At 43.8% G+C, this 21,956-nt stretch overlaps 2 protein-coding genes across 4 annotated transcripts in view; both read left to right on the forward strand.

The window, feature by feature from the left end:
* Positions 1 to 3,555: 3,555 nt before the first annotated feature.
* On the forward strand, positions 3,556 to 12,270 carry seh1l (SEH1-like (S. cerevisiae)). Of its 2 annotated transcripts, none has more exons than XM_048230346.1 (9): positions 3,556 to 3,837; positions 4,317 to 4,367; positions 4,570 to 4,716; positions 4,991 to 5,202; positions 6,280 to 6,375; positions 6,486 to 6,626; positions 6,954 to 7,111; positions 7,533 to 7,689; positions 10,496 to 12,270. In XM_048230346.1, exons 1-9 carry the CDS (start codon positions 3,727 to 3,729, stop codon positions 10,581 to 10,583), a joined length of 1,161 nt encoding a protein of 386 aa, XP_048086303.1. In that variant the 5' UTR covers positions 3,556 to 3,726; the 3' UTR covers positions 10,584 to 12,270. The 2 variants fall into 2 exon arrangements, with proteins under 2 accessions (XP_048086303.1, XP_048086304.1); XM_048230347.1 differs by lacking the exon at positions 10,496 to 12,270 and adding an exon at positions 8,134 to 9,613 and having other exon boundaries at positions 3,558 to 3,837.
* Positions 12,271 to 12,607: 337 nt separating this feature from the next.
* The window catches only part of ldlrad4a (low density lipoprotein receptor class A domain containing 4a), a 64,358-nt gene continuing 55,009 nt past the window's right edge, over positions 12,608 to 21,956 (forward strand). For both annotated transcript variants that reach the window (XM_048230179.1, XM_048230180.1), the window contains exon 1: positions 12,608 to 12,720. The gene's annotated coding sequence lies outside the window, so the exon portion shown is untranslated. The remainder of the gene's footprint in view (positions 12,721 to 21,956) is intronic.

Below are 21,956 nucleotides of genomic sequence, written 5' to 3' on the forward strand. Positions count from 1 at the left end.
TGTCTGGCAAATTCTTGTTAAATTCATGACAGACATGAGACAAAGCGCACATGAAACGTTCGTGGCAGAGGGAGAGATTTGCACTCTGGGTACCATAAAAAGCCTAGAGGTGCATTCCCCCATCTTGACCGCAGCTTTGCTACTCGTTGTTTCATGTGCATACGCAAGCACAACAAAAGTTTACTAAAGACCGATGAAAATGTGTCTTCATCCTCCAATTAGCCTAGGTTAATTTGACTGATTCATGCAAACCAGGTTGAAGTAGTCATTTGGCACACATTAATGTCAGAAAAGACTTGAGCAAGTCATCTCTGAGCTTAATCTTAAAATTGAGAAGAAAATCTCAATCTAAAAGCTTCACCTTTGTACAAACATGAGGTCAATGTGCAACTCAGGGAAGATTCGAATTCATGCATAGCACTGATTAGGCTACAATAACAGCTTAGCTTTAAGCTTATTTTAAGAAAATCTTAGGTTAGCTTTAAAAAAATCAAATAGCCTACCTTCAAATGCTGACTTGTGGTCAGGTGAATTCTGTACTGAGTGTCACCCCGGATACTTTTGTCACAATACTGAAAAATAGTTAAACTTTTGTTGTAACAAAAAATCTACAACAAACATCATGAACAAATTGAAATGTGCATTTCAGACAAAATTACGTTGATTTTAAACCTCCGAATGAGTATAATGCATGCGTTCTAATGACACTTACTTCGCACTGAATGAAATCGTTGCCAGAGTCATCATCATATTCAGTTGTTATTATGTCAGCCATTTTCTCCACCTGCAAGTAAAGACTCCAACGTTAGCATTTTTACAAACGACTATGAAATGCCAGTACGGTTACGACCTTACATATACTTTTTGCTTTTGTAAACCTGCTATTTCATTCTATCTCAAACGTAGTAAAACGTCGCCCGCCTTTCCACAGTTAGCTGCCTCCTACTGCCTAGCCTTGCCTTCCACAGTTAGTGCTAGCTGCCTAGTCAACCAGTTTATGACGAACCATGCATCAAAGATATTGCAAAAATACCAGCAAATTAAGCTACTCAAATAATGCCTCGCAAATAGCAAACATCTTACAACTCTCGATGCCCTATAGTGTTATGAATTTTAGCTACCAATGCGGTTTGTAATTTCCTGTTGTTAGTCGGTCTCTTCTTCTTCTTCTTCTTCTTCTGTCAGGTTTTATGGCAGTTTACAGGCAAAGTGTATTACCGCCATCTACTGGACTGAGTGCAATCAATTGATGTTATTTCAAGGAAAATCATAAAAAAAAAAAAAAAAAAAAAAAAAAAAAAAAAAAAAAAAAAAAAAAACACAAAACAACCAACTAAATCCTATTTGCTAATTGTGTTTCTTTGATAAATGTGATGACAGCACTCGTGATGTTTCCTGATCTAGGCTCACCTAATAAGGTGTCTAAAGAGAAGGCTTTTTGGCTGGCGCTTCACTTCCCTCTTTCTTTTTTTCTCTTTGTCTGGAGAATCTTAAGCATTTTAAAAGAACATGATCTACATCCTCTCTCATTCCACAAAACTCACATTTTCCAGTTGGATGTTTATTTACAACATGTAAGCTATTATTCAAACCAGTATGGCCTATTCTCATTTTTGTAAACCAAACCTCCTCTTGTCTGTTTGGGTACATAGGGTTTGTTATTTAGGATATTCTTTTGTATATTATATAAATGTCTACCTTTCTTCTCCTTATCCCATTCAGCTTGCCATATTAAGTTAACTTTGTGTTTGATGATTACCTTAACTTCTGATCTGCTGAGAGGAATGTTTAACTGAACTTCCTCTTTCCTTAGTTGCCTCTTTTGCCAGCTTGTCTGCTTCCTCATTACCACCAACTCCTTTATGAGCAGGTACCCATACAAACTGGATTGATATTCCCTGTTGACTGATTGCAAATATGATATTATTAATTTCATTCAATAAATCCTGTCGGCATGATGATTCTCCATTTTGTATAGATGTGAGAGATGACATTGAATCAGAACAAATAACTGCTTTAGGGGCCTAGCTTCTTCTATCCACTGTAATGCAATAATAATAGCTGTCATTTCAGCTGCAAATATGGACAGATGGTCTGATGTTCTCTTTTAATAGAGATTTTGTGATCAGGGATATATGCTGCAATACCTGTTTTACCCTCTGAATCTTTAGATGCATCTGTATAGACCTGTGTTGTATCATAATACATACTTCCTAGATATTGCTCTACGTTCTGATACACTCCTCCAGATTTAGCTATCTCTTTGGTTTCCATAATTACCATAGGAGAACAAAACAACCAAGGTGGAGTTCCTACCAGGGGCACAGTCTTACTACAATTGATACCATCTATTTCCAGTTGGTTTGCTATTTTATTACCATCCCAACCAAAGCTACAAATCTGGGATCTACCATATTCCCAACACTCGTTAAGAACTTTCTTAGTGGGGTGTGATACATCATGTTCCTTTAAATTAATCCAGTAAGCCATACTCAACTTAATACGTCTAAGGCTTAAGGGCATTTCTCCTGTTTCTATTTGTAATGCTGGTATTGAAGATGTTCTAAATGCACCACAACATATCCTCAGACTTTTTAGCCTGCATTCTATTGATTTCACCAATCAATGTCTTAGATGCTGAACGATACACAATACATCCATAGTCTAACACTGATCTTATCAGTGCAATATAAATTCTTTTAAGGGACATCCCTGACGCTCCCCAGTTGTACCCTGACAAACATTTCAAAACATTAATGCCCTTTTTGCACCTCTCATTTATTTTCTGTATGTGTTCCTTAAATGTTAACTTGACATCAAACCACACTCCCAGGTACCTAATAACGTTAACTTGTTTTAATGATTGATTATATAACTTAAGTTCTAGTGTGGGATTTATTCTTTTCTTTGAAAACAAATAAATTGAGTCTTCTATAGACAAATGAAAACCCCACTCACATGCCCATTTTCTACCTTGTTAATAGCCAGTTGCATTTTGGTTGTAATATTATCAATATTGCGTCCTTTTACCCATAAAGCTCCATCATCCGCATATAATGCTCTATTAATTTAATGTCGTCTATTGTATTGAAAACATCATTAATCATGATGTTGAACAGCACTGACTGCATACACTACCCTGAGGTGTTCCGTTTTCTATTGAATAGATGTTAGAAAAAAATTAACCCCAACTCTCACTTCTATTGTTCTATCCTTTAAAAAGTCTCTAATATAGTCGGTCTCTTCACACAGGCGAACAGAGTACAGGTGACAACACTTGTGTTGTAGGGCCCACTACTGGCCTGGAGGCGAAATTAAGATAAATAAAATAAAAAGGTTAAAATAAAACGTTAAAATAATTTAAATTAAAAGGTTGCAACAGTTTATCTAACTATTATTTCTTAGTATTAACTACTATTGTGGATCTAATTAATTTACTGATATGATATCATCCCGTAAACCACATTTATTTTTCATTGCACCAAGCAACTCCAAGTATCGCCTGTAGGAGGCGATAATGTACTCTTTACAAGTAATGCGGTAGAACATGACATGAGGCGAAGAAGAACCATTGATCTTATTTGTGAATGCAAGAAAATGGCGGCAGATATATACAGACTCACATGACTAATAGCATTTCATTGAAACATTAAGTGTTTGCAGAACAAATACATATCTCTTCGGATAATCATTTTATTTTAATATTAACGATCGTCAAAATACAGCATGTTTGTTGCTCGAAGTATTGCTGCAGACCATAAGGATCTCATACATGATGTATCCTATGACTTCCATGGTCGGCGAATGGCGACTTGTTCCAGTGACCAAAGTGTCAAGGTATGGTAACGTTATGCAAGTTATGTTGTGTTACCGTCAGGCAAGGCATACATTTTATTAAGCTAAGACTGCTCTTATTGAGCCTTAATATTTCTACACAGAGACTACCCATCGCTAATGTTGGTTGGAGAACATTTAGTAAATTGAATCCGCAGATATGGCTAACTAGCTCGTTAAGTGAGCTAACGTTAGTTTGATGTTTTAATGTTAAGTACAGGCATCCCTATATTTCATGCGGCTAATTGTCCATTGTACAGTTTGGTTCATATGGCCAGTCATAGTATGCTTATGACTCCTACAAGGTCTTTTCTGTTGTTAATCAACTAACTTAATGTAATGTTAACCCTCTCGACACCTCTCCTGAAAGATTCTTCCTCAAACCAGTTTGGTATACATTCAGTATATCTCTAACCTGCCGGCAAGATCTGGTATTTTGTATTTTGCTGTTAAGGTCTTAATACAGATCCTCTACATTCTAGGTGTGGGACAAAAGTGACGATGGAGAGTGGCATTGCACTGCTAGCTGGAAGGTGAGTAGCTGTTGTAATGTCACCAACCCAACTGATCTTTATGTAAAATCTTCACTTTATATTGCTTTATTGTATCATTCATCATTATGGGACACATGGATATGTTTTTTCTTTTCTTTTAAATAATGATTATCTTCCTGTATAGTTTTTTCTTTTCTTCCCTGCCTCGTTGCTTAAAACACTTCTGTTTGTGTGAGTGTAGACCCACAGCGGGTCAGTGTGGCGGGTGACCTGGGCCCACCCGGAGTTTGGCCAGGTGTTGGCATCCTGCTCCTTTGATCGGACTGCGGCTGTGTGGGAGGAGATTGTGGGAGAGTCCAATGACAAACAGCGGGGCCTCAGCCACTGGGTAAGTAACAGAAATACCTCTACTATAGAGAATGCAGAATTGACGTCACAGTACATTCCATGCAGCGTGAAATGCGTGCTGTTGCCATCTTTTGTTGGTATCATTTAGATGAGGCATTCACTGATCAGGTTTTTGTGCTTTTTGCGCTATATTTAAGTGAATATGTGCCGTAGTCACTTTCAGAACACACTGAGGTGTGTGTGTGTGTGTGTGTGTGTGTCTGTCAAATCAAGGGTTTTTTCTCCCTATATCTCACCTTTTCTCCTGTCCTCAGATTAAAAGAACCACATTGGTGGACAGTCGTACATCCGTGACCGATGTAAAGTTTGCGCCCAAGCACATGGGCCTGATGCTGACCACCTGCTCGGCCGATGGGGTGGTGCGCATTTATGAGGCGCCAGATGTCATGAACCTTAGCCAGTGGTCCCTGCAGCATGAGATCTCCTGCAAGCTCAGCTGCTCCTGCATCTCTTGGAACCCCTCCAGGTTTGGACACACACAAACACATGAACATTTACTTTTACTCAATGATGTATACAAGGGATGCACATTGTGTATTGCAATGTGTACAATTTAGTTCAATGCATTTCCGATATGCTTATAGTCAAAATGGTCTAAAAGCCCTTAACCCTACATTGAGTAAATGCCATATATATAGGATGTTTATCAGAGGATCTGCCGTTCTTCTGAGAGTTTAACGTATGCAGAATTTTAATTTGAAAACCTACCTGCATTTTAATTCAATTGGTACTCAAGTAAGCACCAAACTCAGTATCTTTGGTGTGTGGACAAAGCAAGGCATTTGAAGACATAATCTTGGGCTTTGGAAAACAATGATCAAAATATTTTCACCATTTTCTTCCAATTGATTGATCAAACAACTAATCGAAATTAGGATTTGTTTATTTATATCCTAAACATAATTCTAACTTAATTCCTTGGGTTCCAGTGGTTCTCCATCTTGCTCTCGCTATTGGAGCATACTTTCTGTCAGTGCAGTTTTACTCAGAAACTAGCCTTTATGTTACAATCCAAAACCATTTTGTATTTGTCCTGCAAGGATTATATTAGTTGGACTGGACCAGTTTAAAATGATAGTTATCGACCTACCACTAGGTGGCAACCCGCACTCTAAATCCAGTTTCCTTGGTTTCTCTGCTGCAGTAACTGCACTGCTTACATACAAAGCTGGCAAACATGAATAATAACTAAATTCTGCAGACATTGTCAGAGTTTTCTGAAGCATTTCTGATGCAAGGTTTGAAATGTAAAATGCCTCATAGAAGCATTTCTAAAGCCATTGAACTTTTGTTTAATGAAATCCTAAGATGTTCTGGTGTCTAGCTCAGTTTGGCCTGGTTTTCTATTTTCTTATTCTTTGGTTATAAAAAAAAAAGGTGGGCTTCTTACATTGCGCTGTGTATATTTTTTAAAAGTTATTTTTGCTGTTCTGCAAACAACTGTCTTGCGTCCCCCAGGTCGGATGCAAAAGATGCTGATCCACTCACTCAGAGATGGCCAACTCTCAGATTCATGTTCTTATTCTGCCTCTTCTTAACCCAGTTCCCGGGCCCACCCCCCTATGTTTGCTGTCGGCAGTGATGACAATGTCACCTACACTGGGAAGGTTCAGATCTTCGAATACAACGAGAACACAAGGTGTGCCCTACCTGCCATCTTTAACAGTTCCTGTAGCTCTTACGGAGTCTGATCTGAGTATATTTATATCTGAATATATCTGGTTTTGTATCTTATTGCTTTTCCTCCAGAAAGTACGCAAAGGCTGAGACTCTGATGACTGTCACTGACCCAGTGCATGATGTCGCCTTTGCCCCCAATCTGGGCCGCTCCTTCCACGTCCTCGCCATAGCAACCAAAGACGTACGAATCTTCAAGCTTGTCCCAATGCGGTGAGTTGGTTGAGTAAATTAAAGCACCACTGTCTGTATTGGAGGGTTTCTCTGTTTAAAATGTATACAATTCATTCTGCCAATTTTTTATGAGCTAGCAATACAGGCAGAGTACTAAGGCTGTGACCTTGGTTGAAGTGGAAACAGGATTTGTCACTGTCATTGACTGGAATTAACTGTGAAGTGTTTATCGTCGCTAAAGATTGTTGTATACTGCCTGATTAATCTGAGGAAAGGCAAAATGACAAAAGCATTGGAACTGGGTTCAAGTGTGATTTCCTCTTCCTGCATCCTGTCCTGTGCTGGCTGGCCTTTCTGATGGTCCAGGAGGGAGACAGCCACCACGTCAGGCCCCACCAAGTTCGAGGTGCAGGTCATGGCCCAGTTCGACAACCACAACTCACAGGTGTGGCGAGTGAGCTGGAACATCACCAGCACGCTGCTGGCTTCATCCGGAGACGACGGCTGCGTCCGGCTTTGGAAAGGTCAGGGGTCAGCCAAAACTGCAGGACAATGCCATCGCATTGTGTTCTGGGTAGTTTTGTGTTTTGGAAAAAGTGAAGTCAGGGGGGTGGGGTTGGTACAAATAGGCCATTTGCAAAGTTTGAGGCTGTCAACAGGCCAGGTCTCAGTAAGTTCTTCACATGGAAGAACTGCTTGAAAATCGCTTGATGTGACTTCAGACTGAGTGTTTGGTTTATTTAAAAAAAAAAATCAAATTTCTAAATATTTGGTTGAAACAAATTACCAAATAACCAATGACTTGAATAGTTTACACACCTGTGTAATAATATAGTATATGTACATTACACTACATGCTAGATGTACAGTAGTACATACATACTTACATACATAAATATGCATACATGCATGCTAAACTCTTGTCTTATTTTTTGCCTCCCTCAGCAAATTACATGGATAACTGGAAGTGCACAGGGATCTTGAGGGGTGATGGCACCCCAGTTAATGGGACTTCTGGTCAAGCAGGGGCGGCCAATGTCATAGGGGCCTCTGGGACACTGGCGTCCCAGGCGGCGGTCGGCGGGGCGGCGTCTGCCGGGAGGTCAGTGTGACGCGCCGGCATGGCAACGCTTTCAGCTTGTCTCCAAGCACAGGAAGTCAACAGCCCACTGGAGCAGTAGCGCTTCTGAGGACGTTTGGCTCTTGTGGTTGTGCACTTAACCAGGAGAGCTTAGGCTTGCATTACACGCTTGGAATTAGCATCCACCATAGCATCCTAAGAGACTTCCAGTACAATTAACGCACCAATTTACCAGTCCTGCACAATATACTAGACATGAATCTAATCATGTTCATTTTGACACTCTAGTGTTGCTGAATACATTCTGTAGTATGGATTTAGATATAGTGGTAATACAAAGGGAGCTCAGTGTAGCCTGAGTATGATTGTGAGTGTGATTTTTGTGCACCTAATGAGTGAAGCTTGAACCCATATGTTGCTATAGTTGTGATGTGTAACCTGCCTGTGTTGTGTCCCCCTTAACAGACCGAAGGCTCAGCTGATGCCAGGCTAATGGAGATGTGTACTGCTCGCTGCATGCTCACAACAGGATTGGACTGTTAGTTTTGATTTTATACTGCCCCCTCATTTTTAGACCAACCAAAAACCTCTCCACTTATGTCACAAGTGAGCTTTATGTAGAGTTAAAGGAAATAGGACCAGGCACGCTTTTGTTTGTCCGGTTTGACTGCCACCAATGTGTTCAGAGGCTTTTGTATCTTGGTGCTATCTTTTTATTTTTATGTCTGGTGTAGGTAAAGCTCATTTTTGGGCCGATAACTTTGCTTAAAGCCAGTGCATGTCTCTTGTGAACACACCCTTAGATCTGGTACCACATTTGGTCCAAGCAAAAAGACCCCCAGCATTGATTTGCCTGGATTAGGAGTGGTTTTAGACTGCCTTGCCTTTTGAGCTGAGAATCGACACTGTAAGTTGAGATTTGTTCAGACCTAAAATTAGTCGTTGCCCAGGAAACTAGCCCTTACACTCGACAAGCCAACTTCTCGCTGATACTTGTATGATTGTGTGGATATTTCAAAGGATTGATGGTGTAACTGAGTTATATTAATAATGGTGCTTAACTAATACATAGTTAACTTAACTAATGCATTGCTCTTACCGCCTCTTGATTGTCTGTCTACCCACAAACCATCATGGGCTTTACCAGCTGTAAGCAAATGGATGCTTAGCTCACATTTTTACAACCCCCTCCTCAAATAGAAGTTGACTAAATAAATGTTTACTCAAATGCATTTGTAAATGCTCGAATGCTCCCAGATAGGCCTCTCTAATGCACCTGCAAAATACACTTGGCATCCTTTGAAAATGTTGGTAAGCAATTTATGACCGGTCCATTTTTTGCCATTTGAGTTCTTAGGTAATTCCCAAGTGTAGAGGTGTGTAAGGCGTGCATGTGTGTTAACTAATATGGCAATGCTCTTTGCCCCGTTGACCTCCATCCTCTCTGCATTTTCAAACCAGTTCCTAGAACAAGACCCTAAATTCCGGCAAACAATTTGTCATCTAACATGATGAAATGCGGTGCCTCAGATTTCTTTCTGGGTGTATGGCTCATAAAGGTAGCTGATCCTGTTTATATATGCTCTGTGTTGCTCTGCTTCCCAGAATGCGTGACTCAAAGATCAATAGCTACCTTGTTGGAATGGGCTGTGTAACGCCGACGGAGCCTTGAGAGCAACCTTGAGAGTGCCAAACATAAAGCCATCTGTAGTGAGCATTTGAGCATTTTTGGGGAGGGACTCTGCAATGTTATTTTGAAAAAAAGAGATGATCGTCAAAAGGAATGTTCAAAAGATGTGCGCATGTTACATGTTTATGTGAGTGAGTGTGTGCATAGGTAATGGAGAGTAGGAGATTTGAAAAGAATGAAAAGGTTTTTTGTAGATGTGAAATTTCTAACTTTTGCCAAGTGACATAATTTGTACAATAAAGATTGGTAATAACACCACATTGCACGTGTTTTCTGAGTTCCACCTTTTGCTCATGTTCTTTACCCTGTGTCGTTTGAGTTGTTTCAATCTTGAGAGAATAACAGAAGTCAAATTGCAGATATCCTGTATGCTGCTTTTGCAGAATGTATTGCAGTAACATTTCCTGATGTTAACATTGAGAAAATGCAATGAAGTTACAATCTTACTTCACAGGGTCAGCTGGAATGTGACAGCACATATAAGTTGATTGAATTCTGCTAAATTTGCTGTATAAATGAAGATACCTTCAAATTCTAAAGGCACAATTTTATACTCCTGTACAGACTTAATTCTATGCAGATAATGAAGGCTACACAATTACAAACTCCAGTTCCCCCAGCCATCCTAGTGAGCACCCATTTGTGCATGTGTAAAAAGCACAAGACTTATTACTGGGTCATCTTCGAGAAAACACATAATGACAAGTCTAGAGCGAAAATGCAGGTATCTTCCCATTTGTGTCTGTGTCAAAGCGTTGGAGACAGCGGACTACACAGTGTGACGAGGAGGTTGAGAGACGGATAAAATAGCTGCTTGTGGGTGTCTGCTTGCTAATTGGTGCTTGGCTTGTTTGCACAGACGCAAGGAGACTTGCGTGAAAAGCATCAGCTACATTTCAGTGTGTGCCTGCCACCACCACCTCACCCTCTGCTACCCCACGGGAAGCAATATAACCATCCTCCGTCTCCTTTTCATTTGTTGGGTCGTCTGTTGTTATTTCATACTCTTTTTCTGTCAAATTCTTTTCCACCTAAACTCCTTTCTTGTCGTCCTCTTCCCCTTTTCTGTCCACCATCTCTTTCACCCTCTCCCGCTCCTCTGTGTGGTCATTGTCGGTTCTCTCTTTCCTGCTCCAGATATTTCTTCCCCCACCTGGACCCCCCTAGGACAGGCTCCAGGCTTGGCCACCTCCTCCCCCCACTCACTCATCGAGCAGACGTGTGACTCGGAGCCCGGGATGGCACAGCCCCCTCAGCTCCGCAGGAGGTTCATAGCTCCCCCCAGCAGTCAGATCCCCGAGCACGACTGACAAATTGACTAGGCCTGTCTGCCTGCCTGGGTCACAGTCATGCACACCTGTGTAGATGTTTTCACTGAGAGGATGTTGAAATGAAGCCATCTTGTTTGACAATCGAAGGCTGAACTTGTTTGTGGCATACATTTTGTTTAAACTAAATGATGATTTTAGCATAGGTTCTCTGTTGATCCTTACCGGTGGAAAGGCATGGGTCACATTTTGGCCCACAGGATATGTGTCTTTAAAAAGTGCATTACTAATGTTTTTGTGTTATTCATTTCAACTACCTCATGGGGCATGAAGGTATTATTCAAACACACTTATTTGTTTTTAGTTCAGCTACTCTACTAGAAATTAATCGGTTGAATCCCTAGTTCTAATACTTCTGTTCGTGTTTACTGCCCTGTTTGGTGCAGTGTCGTAGCCAGGAGCTCCCCCTGCAAGGCACAACAACCCCGGTGGAGAGGCTCAGTTGCTGGGGATCAGAGGCAGGCAGGATGCTGGGTCATGGCCTGATGGCTGGTGGTGGGGAGTTTTTCCTAAGGGGGTGCACCAGACAGTTGCCCTGAAACCTACAGCACTGTGCCCTAATTACACACCTGGCCAGCCTGTGGCTATGTCTGGGCCAGGACTGGCCACACGCACACACTTTTTCTTACTAATATTTATACCTTTTTTTTTTTGCTTACACACACACACGTGTAGGCTTAAATGCATGCAATGAACACATACAGATGCAAGTGTGTGTGCTTGAGATATGAAACACACTAGACACACTTTCAGACATTTACCCCTCCCCAATCCCTTCCACACATCCCTTTACCCACATACACGGACACAAACACACACTACACAAGTCAGATGCATACACATACACACACACACACACAAAGGGCTCAGCCACTCTTGTCCGTGCCACCAGCCTCCTCAAATCTCAGCCACGGGGGTCCCCCCACCCTTCTGTAAATGAACCTTTTAGGAGGGTAAATGATTCGGCCCCGTTTATGTCCCCACCCCCCACACACACCCCTCCTCCTGTGGCTGTCTCATCTGCACAGACGAAGCCACCCTGGCAACAGGCCCATGCCCCCCAGGGGGGTAAGGATTCATTCAATTAAAATCTCACCAGGGGGTAGTGTCTGGGGTCTAACTCCACACACAGGCACATATATACATACTTAGACACACATTCTGGTTGCCCTGAGTATGTCTGGAAGTAGACTGGTTAATGACATTTTTGGTGTGTGTGTGGCTGTGTTGTTTTTCTAAAACTGCTTTGTGCTGCCATGCCTTTTAATCAGATGGTATTGTTTTCAGTCTGCAGAGACATCTACATTATGGGGGACGCACTGAGGTTTTCAGAAAGTGCTCAGCATCAGCATTTGTGTGTGTGTGTGTGTGTGTGTGTGTGGTGGAGTGAGTTCAATTATATTCTTATATTCTTCTCCCAAGATAATTGCCTGTGGCCTTTCCAAGAGTTAAAAGTGTGGATGTGGTCTCCATCATCATATGCTTTGATTGAAATATGAGCTTTGGATTTTCTGCCAACAAAAGCCAAGTGAGATCAGTTTGGCAGGACTATTTCTTGAAAATAAAAATTACATTGATTATTGACATGTATTGTTTCACGTGATTAAGTCTGTTCATATACAATATAAATAACAAGTTTTATCTAAATACAATCATCAACAATTATATCTCAAAACCAAGGCCCTCAAGTAAATTGTATAATTCTATAGCCTACGTCAGCTTATAACGCACTTATAAGATACTGTATTAAACAATGTTTTTAACACTCGCAAAGGATTACACTTTTCAAGCCTTGATTTCATTAGTACTCCTACTCTGCAGATGTCGCTACAGCGTTTTCTAAATTATTCAGGTGGAGCAGGGAGAAAAACTGGATTGGAATACAACGGAGTTTGTGCTCTGTCGAGTTTGGCATTGGCAATGAGTGAGATCGTCTAGACGCACTTGACACCCTCGGGTAGGGAACGCCGTCTGGCTCTCAAGACGCCTTTCACTCCGCGGGATAGTCGAGAACGCCATGAAGAGCTCGCAAATGTAAGCTGTTTTTTCCCTTCCTTTAAAGTTAGGCTATGTAACGTTGGTCGGGTACTCTGTGGCTGACGAATAGACGAATGGGGAGTGCTGCAGTTCTGCAAGAAAAAGGGCGATGGAAGTTGTTGCAGACAGCGTAGTCGAAAAGAAAACAGGGCTCACGTTTGAGGTCTCAAGTTCTTAAAGGGAGCGTTTACAAGATGTGCTGGCTAGTAGATAAGCTAGCATTGTAACGTTGATGGTTAGATATATCTGTAATATTAGGATTGTGCCGTCGGTATTGCTGGCATAAAATCGACTTTACCCTATGGAAAAACGTTGTTCGCTTTTCTACGCATAATTTAGTTCGGGGGGGCTCAAGAACGCTGAAAATGCCTTAGGGTGCCCGAGCGAGCTTTGAGGATGCAGGAAACTTCTAATCATGGCTGTGGAAATTATTTTGAAACCATTTACATCTCGTGCAATGGCCATGTTACATTATTGCGTACAATTGAATGCAATATGGAGATGTTAAGATTTGAACGTTTGGGCCTACGTTTTTTTCTTCCAAGTTTACTTGTTTTTTTGGTGTCTGGTCCTATTTCTATTTGGTATTTTACATTCATTTGCAAGGATTTTCACCGTTGTGCATTGTTAATACGATTATAATGTTCAGCTGTGCAAAACAAATGCAAATGGTGCTATTCAGTTTTAATGACAAAGTCAAGCTTTTCTATAAGTTCAAGTTCAACCATTACAGGCTAACTCCTGTATTTGCTGCTTGCTAGTTTTAGCCTACCACAAAGTCGTACTGATGCAGGGATGTAGTCCAAGTCAAATTATTCAAGGGGTGTCATGAACAAGGAGTCTTCTTTACCGTTTTTGTTGCAGCATATTCTCTGGTGTACTGCATCATCATCATCATCATTATCATCTTATCATCAACTACTTTCCCCGCTTTTGTTTTTAAATCATTATTATGGTTTGGACAGATGTGCTCTTATATGATTTGCATGAGCCGAGTTCAGTCTCAGTTTTGACACAAAACAGAGCTTTTTAGCTATTGTGTGTTTTTCTTTAGACAAACAGCTCATTTGTCTGAATTGTAAGTACAATCTGATCTAATTTTAGTTGCCTAAAACTTTAGTCACCAAATTCTTAAATACCTTAATTTGCTGACAGATGATATAGTGAAGACATTGGTGTACTGGTCTTCAGGGATGGCAATAGGGAGTGACAGGGAACTAAAGCAGTGATGGGTATCAGCCTATCCCTTCCCCATTCCCAAAGACACATACACACACACCAACTTGTCTCTGTCTGCAGTGGCCTGCACCTTACCCCAAACCTCTGCGGCAAATCTTAAATCAACAGTGGCCTTCCTCTTCCTGGGGACATCTCGTATGCAGGCGCAAGCCTAACATAGAGTGACATTCCACAGAGCAGAGCAGAGCACCACTCCAGTCCAAGCCCAAATCCAAAGCCTCAGCAACCCCCCATCCCCCACCAACACCACCACCACCACTACCACCACCACCCTTCCCTCTGTGACTTCCAAAAGTCCAGCAGCCCCTGCCATCTTCATGCATTTTGACCATCAGTGCAATATACCGGCACTCTCCTTGGCAGTCTCTTGCTTTCAAAGTCTTTTATTTTCAAATGGGAAAAGGTAGATACAGGAAGTGTGTGCGTGTGTGCGCGTGCGTCGTGCGTGCGTGCGTGTCTGTCTGTCTGTGTCTGTCTGAGTCATGAGATAGGAGGTGGTAGTCGAGAGCTGGGGGTAGGGGGGGGCTGGTTAGAGGGGGAGGGCAGCAAGCCAGATCCATTATGTCCCGTCTGAGTGCACTCCGACTGGGCCGCTGGGGAGAGGCAGGGCCCCTGTCTGGTCTGGTGCTAGGTCCAGCTGGGTGGTTTTGCCTCTCTCTCTCTCCCTCTCTCTTTCCCTCTCTCTCTTTCTCTATTCCCCTCTCCCTTCTTTCTCCCCTCGTCCTGAGGAGCCCTCCTGACTCACACAAAAACAAACAGTTAAGGCAGGAGGGGCACTGGAGGACTGTAGGATTGTAGAACACACACACACACACACACACACACACACACACACACACACACACACAGTTGCACACACACTTGCCTGTTTTGCAATGACACGGGTGAGTGAGCCCCTGCTGAACAGACGCAGGAATATGTCTGCACCCCTCTGGGGGGATGGGGTAGTTTGCAGATGTGAAACTCGGCATTGGATGTCTGTAGTGCAGTGAGAGTACTTTAGCTTTTAGCTAAGGAGCTGTTTTGATGTGTGTGTATGTGTGTGTGTGTGTGTGTGTGGTGGAGGAGGAGGAGAAGGAGGAGGAGGGCGGTGGATGTTAGCCATGGCCATTTTGTATCACTATGTTTTTTCGGTAGAAATCAGGAGGCATTTTCTTGCTCTGAGTTTGACTCAGTCACCAAGAGGGCTCTGCGTAGACTTCGAGACTGTAACTAAATGAATGGCCTGTGTCCCTTTTCCCAAGGGTCTAAGCTGTCAACGTTCTAATAGAAGGCTGACAATAATCAGTAATGTATTAATGATTGTAAGTAGTTGTGACTTTATCAAGATGGCAAGGCAGAGTTTTGGTGATGACTACCACCCCCCACCCCACTCCTATTGAAACACACATTGGTTGATGACTCATTTTAGTCTCGCTCTCATATCGGGAGCTTATGAAACGAACCCCCCATTGAGAGCTCGGGTGTATAATATTCATGATGAGCTGGAGTTTGTGTACGGTGGTAACGAATGGTGTGTGCTCTCACAGACGGGAAGTTAAGGCCGTGTGACAGACAGATGACGAGTGCTAAGCTAACCGCATTACTCACCGTCTTCGTTTGCCCCTACCCCCCCCCCCCCCACCACCACCACCACCACCACCACCGGCGCTTCGCAAGGCGCTGTGACACAACTTGTGAGACGCGATGTCATGCACAGGGTGACCCAACCCAACTCAACTCTGTCTCTTTACTGTCCCCCACCCCCCCACACACATTCTCTCTCTCTCTCTCCCTCTCTCTCTTGGGGCTGTGTTTCATTTCTCTCTTTTTCCCCCCTTGCATCTGTTTCCATCTCTCTCTCTCTCTCTCTCTCTCTCTCTCTCTCTCTCTCTCTCTCTCTCTTTCTCTCTCTTTCTTGCCTGTGATCCCTGTAACTCTTTTCCTCCCACTCTCTGTTTTATTTATTTTATTGCTATGTGATGTGTCCCTTTTGTCTGGTTGCTTTGCACATTTATTCCTCTATCTCCTGTGTTTGTTCTTGGTGACCCCCCCCCCCCCACACACACACACACACACACACACACACACACACACACACACACACACACACACACACACACACACACACACACACACACACACACACACACTTTGTTTCTTTTTCCTTTTCATCCTTTCTTGTACTTGCCCATTCTCTCTGTTCTCTCTGTTCTCTCTGTTCTCTCTGTTCTCAATGTTCTCTATGTTCTAGGTCCTATGTCCTTCTCTGCCTCTCCTTGTCTCTCTCTTCTTTTTTTTCTTCCACTTTTAGTCTCAGCCATTCTCTGTCTCTCCCTTTTGGTCACCCTCAATCCCCCTCCTCTTTCTGTCTCCCCCTCCCCTCTCCTCTCCTCTCTCTCTCTCCATCTCTCCCTCCCTCCTTCTCACTTTCTGTGTCTCTCTGTCTCTAGCTGAGAGCCGGGCCCGTTGCAGAGGGCTGAACAGACTGCACTGTTTTCTCTCCCTCTTTTATTTTTAGCCGCCACTCCGGCAGCCATCCCAGTCCTCCCCAGGACTCCCAGCGTTCCCCGCCACTCCGGATAAGGCCGGCCATTCCGGGGGCTTCGGCTTCAGCACCCACAATGAGACGCTTTTGAAAAAAAAAAACGAGAGAGTGAGTGAAAGAGAGGGGGAGAGTAGGGGGAAAATGCCTTCTCTTTCTTCGGCAGGTTTTTGTGTGTGTGTGTGTGCGTGTCTGAGTGTGCGAGTGTATTGCTTAGCTCTCTTTGAAGAGCCTCTGTTGTATTCATGTGTACCCCATAAATATTGATCGCAGTTCTGGCTCAACGTGTCTCCTCGCTTTTGAAGGCTCCATGACGGATTAGTTTCCCCACTGCCTTCAAAAAACTGTAGGAGTAATGCATTCTGGAGTCGGGGGGTGACGCGGGATCTGTGAAGCCCGTCCACAAAGGCTAAAGCCTCTGTGAGGATTCAGAATGTAACGACGGCTAGTGACAGGATTTTGATTTAGTTTAACTCCTTTTTTTCTACTCTAAGGACTCTTGTCTTAGGGACCTAACCCGTCTAGTTTTACATTGAGGGAGAAGTGACATTTTGTTTGAAATCACAAAATAGTAGTGGTATAGAATTTTTTATTTGTATCAGTTTTAGCCTAGCCTATATGCTCCGGTTTCAAAATGGCATCATCCCAATTTTGTCATGTTTTTTTGTTGTCATTTTCTTTGGAAGTCCAAATGCCTGGTCAGCACTCATATTTTTTCAATATGCTGACAACTTTTTGACAGTGTTGGTGTCTCAGTTGTCACGGCAGGTCTTCCTATGCGGTAATCGTGCGAGTTGTTGACCACTGTGCACAACTCAAGCAGGTCAACAACTCAAGGCCTCAGCAAAATGGAGTGAATGAGAGGCTATAGTGATATAGCAGAATGTAGGGCCATGTTTGGCCGTACAAGAGTGTATTCACCCACCCATTCTTTCACCAGAGATGCAGTTAGCCTGTTTGTGTGTGTGTGTGTGTGTGTGTGTGTGTGTGTGTGTGTGTATGCATGAGTAGAACGAGCTCACACAGAGCAGAATGTGTCATGAAAACTTGATTTAGTTCTTGATTCATCTTTAGTTTTTCTCTAGATGAATCAAAATGGTGGTGGTGGTGGTGGTGGGGGTGGGTGGTGTTGTTGGATGAGCTTTTTTTATCTGCCGACGGAGATTAAAATGAGAGATGTGTGGAAGATGAGGGATGGCCCCGGTCATCCCCAAACCCCAGACCGAGCCTGTGATGTTGACCCGCCTCGAGTGCCTCTTAACCCCTCCCTCCAAAGTCTGTGATTGCAGTGTGGCACAGGGACACACAGCAGGCTGGAGCTCTCCCACCCACCATCCTCCACCACCACCACCCTCACCACATGCTGTGAAGATGGGAGCGCCGCCGCCACCACACCCCACCCCCACTTCAGCACTCCACCAAAAAACCCTAGCGCATACTAGTCTACAGTCCCACCAGCTGCCATCGTAGCTATAGGGTTACATGTGGGCTGAGACACCGAACCCCATCTGACTTTGAACCAGGATCTCACACACTCTCTCTCTCTCTCTCTCTCCCTCTGAAACTCTCTGACTCTCTCTCTCTCTCTCTCCCTCTCAAACTCTCCCTTTCTTGCGAGACGCGATGTCATGCACTGGGTGTCAGTGACCCAACCCAACTCTGTCTCTTAACCCCCCTTCAAACTCTCCCTTAAACTGTTTCTCTCTCCCTCTCCTCTCTCTCTCTCTCTCTCACACACACACACACACACACACACACACACACACACACACACACACTAACACACACTAACACCCTCACCGTCGGTCCTGTTCAATATGTCTGGAGAACGAACGAGCCAGACAAATCCAGTAATTCTATATAGGCCTCGGCGTGATTAGTCTGAAAGGACGGCTGAGAGGTTAGTGTGCCAGCTGCGTCGTTGCACCAGTGCACCTGCACCATAATAACCCCCCCCCCTTTCCAATGATTCTCAGCCTTGCATGACATAACACCAGTGCTCATCTGAGAAGCGCCATTAAATGTTACAGAGGGAGAGTGCAAAATGTGTTTCAAATTTAGATTTTACCGGTAATCCATTTAAAATCAAGTCAGTGATTCTCAAAATTCATATGGTTTTCCATACTCAAACCGGATAGGGGCATGGGGTCTGGCTTGCAACACCATAGTTACGTTTAGCAATGTGTTCAGAAATGCTTTGACCCCAAATGATCCATGCTGCTTCCTCTCAGCTGTTAGAGATGACCATGCTAAGGTCATGAATTCACTTTCCGGAGAGAGCAGCTCCACTGGCCTTGGTCATGACATGGCTGTAAACGTGCGAAGTAAATTGCTAAATATAATGGGCCCTTCATCAGCATTTCTGTGGATTCATAGGCCGCAGTGCAGACATGAAATTTGTTAGCGGAATGTTAATGTGTACCAGACGTTCATAAAATGAGCATAGATAGCCTGTTCATTTACAGTGTCCTAATCCACACCCATTAATCACAAATTAGCGCCATGAAGGCTATAGTGTATAAAATTACTGATGCATGCGCGTATGACGCATTCAAATGGGCATATTTTATTTTGATGTGCCAGTCTCATCCAATCCTGGACAGCTTCTGAATGACGTGGAATCGGTTGGTCTTGCTTCCCACTTGGAGAAATGATGTTGCTATATGTGCTGCAATTGGCTGGATAAAAAAAAAAAACAAATTGTATGACTTGTTGGACATGTACTGTGAGCAGTTAGTGCAGGTGCTGGCTAGACAGTGCTACGTAGAGCAACTGGATTTGGTTACTATATTCTCCTTTACAATTTGAAATATTTGGCTATATACAGTGTCCCTATTTTGAAAGCTCCATGCAGTGTAATTGCTTAGAGCCCTTATTTTTGCAGTTAATTGTCATATTATTACGAGAGTGTGAAACGTATTCCAAAAGGGGGGGCTCACACATTCTTTTCTTCCACTTTTATACACTTGGAGTTATTATACAGTATATAATAACATATCAGTCAACGTGGAAAGCTTGCTACAAAGATGAAACCCGTCTACTGATGGCTGAACGCTGGTCCTCCCCTCCCTTATTTTGTCATATTATTCCTGCAGTGGTGAAAGAGTTGTTGCAAGTGATCAGCTTAAGGAGCATGTTGTGATCAGCGCTGTGTGACCGCTCCCCCTTTCGGATACTCTCTACCCTTGTTGTGTTACACTTGCCGCTCAACGATGGTACTTTGACCTGTGAGCACTTTGACGACTTACCACAACCAGGGTGGTGTCTTGTGTCTACCCAACCTGGGCTGTTTCTGTTCATTCCTCTTTAGCACTGAAAAGACAATATTAAAATTAAAATCTAGTTGAAAGTTATTACCAGTTAGGCTCGCAAGCACTCAGACTCTGATTGGGATGCATGGATATATTCTTTGCTCAGACAAACCTAATTGGTTTTTGATGGTCCTTGCTACTCTGTTGGCCGTTGACTGTTCAATGCGTACAAAGGCCCTGGTCTCAGCCATTCAGCTCTGTGTTTGAGCCAAGTGCCACCAGCACACATGCCCATAAGAGGAAGCAGACACCGCTTCCCTAGAGCTTGGACTCCCTCCCTCCCTCCCTCCCTCCCTCCCTCCGTCCGTCTGTCTGTCTGTCTGTCTGTCTGTCTGTCTCTCTTCCTCACACACTCTCTCTGTCCCTTTCCCTCTCTCTCTGGCTGTCTCTCTCTCTTTCCCAGTCCTGGCATTACGAGCAGGATCTCGGCAGGGCCGGCATTCCAAAGGCATAGCAGGGAAGCCTCCTGACGCACGGAGGGTAAGGGTGGGGGAATGTATGACGCACGGGTCAGCTGCTCTCGCCAGCCGCACAGGTCCACAGATGCTCTCTCCCCACACGCTTGTGACATCACCCATAGATGAGAAGGACCCATAGAGGGATGGATGGATGGACAAAAGGGTGGATGAATGAATGGAGGAATGAGTGTTAGATGGAAGGAACCGCTTCCGTGTAGAATTGCTTGCAACTTGCATTGTACAGCGTGCATTAGCCCCATAAAACTTTTTGCTAGTGTTTAGCGTGGTTTTGTACACCTTGCAATCCATTACAGAAAGGCCTACATTGTTTTGCTAGCAAATAATCAGCTAACCCTAACATTTGCTTGTCTAGTGAGCAAGGTGTACCAATAGTAAGGTGAACTGCCAACAACTCTTGCAGTTCTAGCTTGTGTTATTAATAGTTAGTGCACTACCAATCCAGTTCATGATTTATTTTATCCGTGCCTTCATGGACACCATCACTAGCCATTCTAGCATAGATCAAAAGTAGCAGTCTGTAGTGAAAGAATGGAGGCAGCTGCTGGGCTAAGTGTCTGGAAAGAATCTTCTATCAGACCAAGCTGTGTGTTAGCGTGCAGACACAGCATGCTAGCTGTGCCCACATGCTAGCACAGACTAGCTGTGTATGCTATCCTGTCTATGCATGGTACAAACCCAATAACTGAGCAGTTATTAATGTCTGAGTGTACATGCTAGGCTAGGCTAGGCTGTGGCTTTGGGTCAGGGTAGTGCTAACCGTGGCTAGCTGCAGGACTCTGATGACATATGGTGTGGATGTGCCCTCAGCGCACAGGGCCTCCAGGGAGGAGCCTGCGAGCAGGGACAGATGGAGACGAACTGGGGGCTGCAGGGAAGAGGCAAGATCCAGCCCTGCGCCCGGCAACAGCCTGAGACACACACACACACACACACACTCTCACTCTCTCTCTCACACTCATCATAGCCTCCAGGCACAGTCTTCCTCACAACACAGATCTGAGGCTAAGGAGTGTGTGTAGGAGCTGTGTGTGCGTGTGTGTGAGTCTGTACGTGCTTGTTCGTGCTCAAGACACACAAAGCCAGAAACAGAAAGTGCTAGTCAGCTATGGTAACATAAAAAACAAAACAAACAGAGAAAGCATTGTTGGGGCTTTCTTTGGAATCCCAGACTAGCTAGGTTTTTTGGGAGCCAGCGTGGAAGAGGTTAAGGCGGTCTTGGCGTCTGACTCGCAGACTACACCCGGAGAGAATGTGACCTCTAAGTTAAGTGCCAGACGACTTCATATGGGGAAGCATCTGCGCGCAAATCGTTGCAAAATCTTTAAATAGTCATGCGCTCTCCGTCAACGGCCGTGCACGCACATGACTCGCATGCACAGATGAGACACATAGACATACACACACACACACACACACACGGATATGCATGCACGTCCAAAAAAATGCATAACCTTTTCCTGTGCAAAAAAGGGAGGTTGGAGAGCGAGTGAGAGGAGAAAAGAGAGGGAGGGAGAGAGAGATGGAGAGAGAGAGAATGTTAGCTGGCACGCTGGCAGACGATGAGCAGGTCTGGCATGGTTTCAGCTGCGCCTGTTCGATTCGGAGATGGGGAGAATGCGACGACCGCTTGCCCCACCAGTCAGCCCCCCCCCCTCTCTCTCAGCCTTAGCCCTGCAGCTG

Source organism: Alosa alosa, chromosome 20 (assembly GCF_017589495.1).
Source record: "Alosa alosa isolate M-15738 ecotype Scorff River chromosome 20, AALO_Geno_1.1, whole genome shotgun sequence".
Lineage (NCBI taxonomy): Eukaryota > Metazoa > Chordata > Actinopteri > Clupeiformes > Clupeidae > Alosa > Alosa alosa.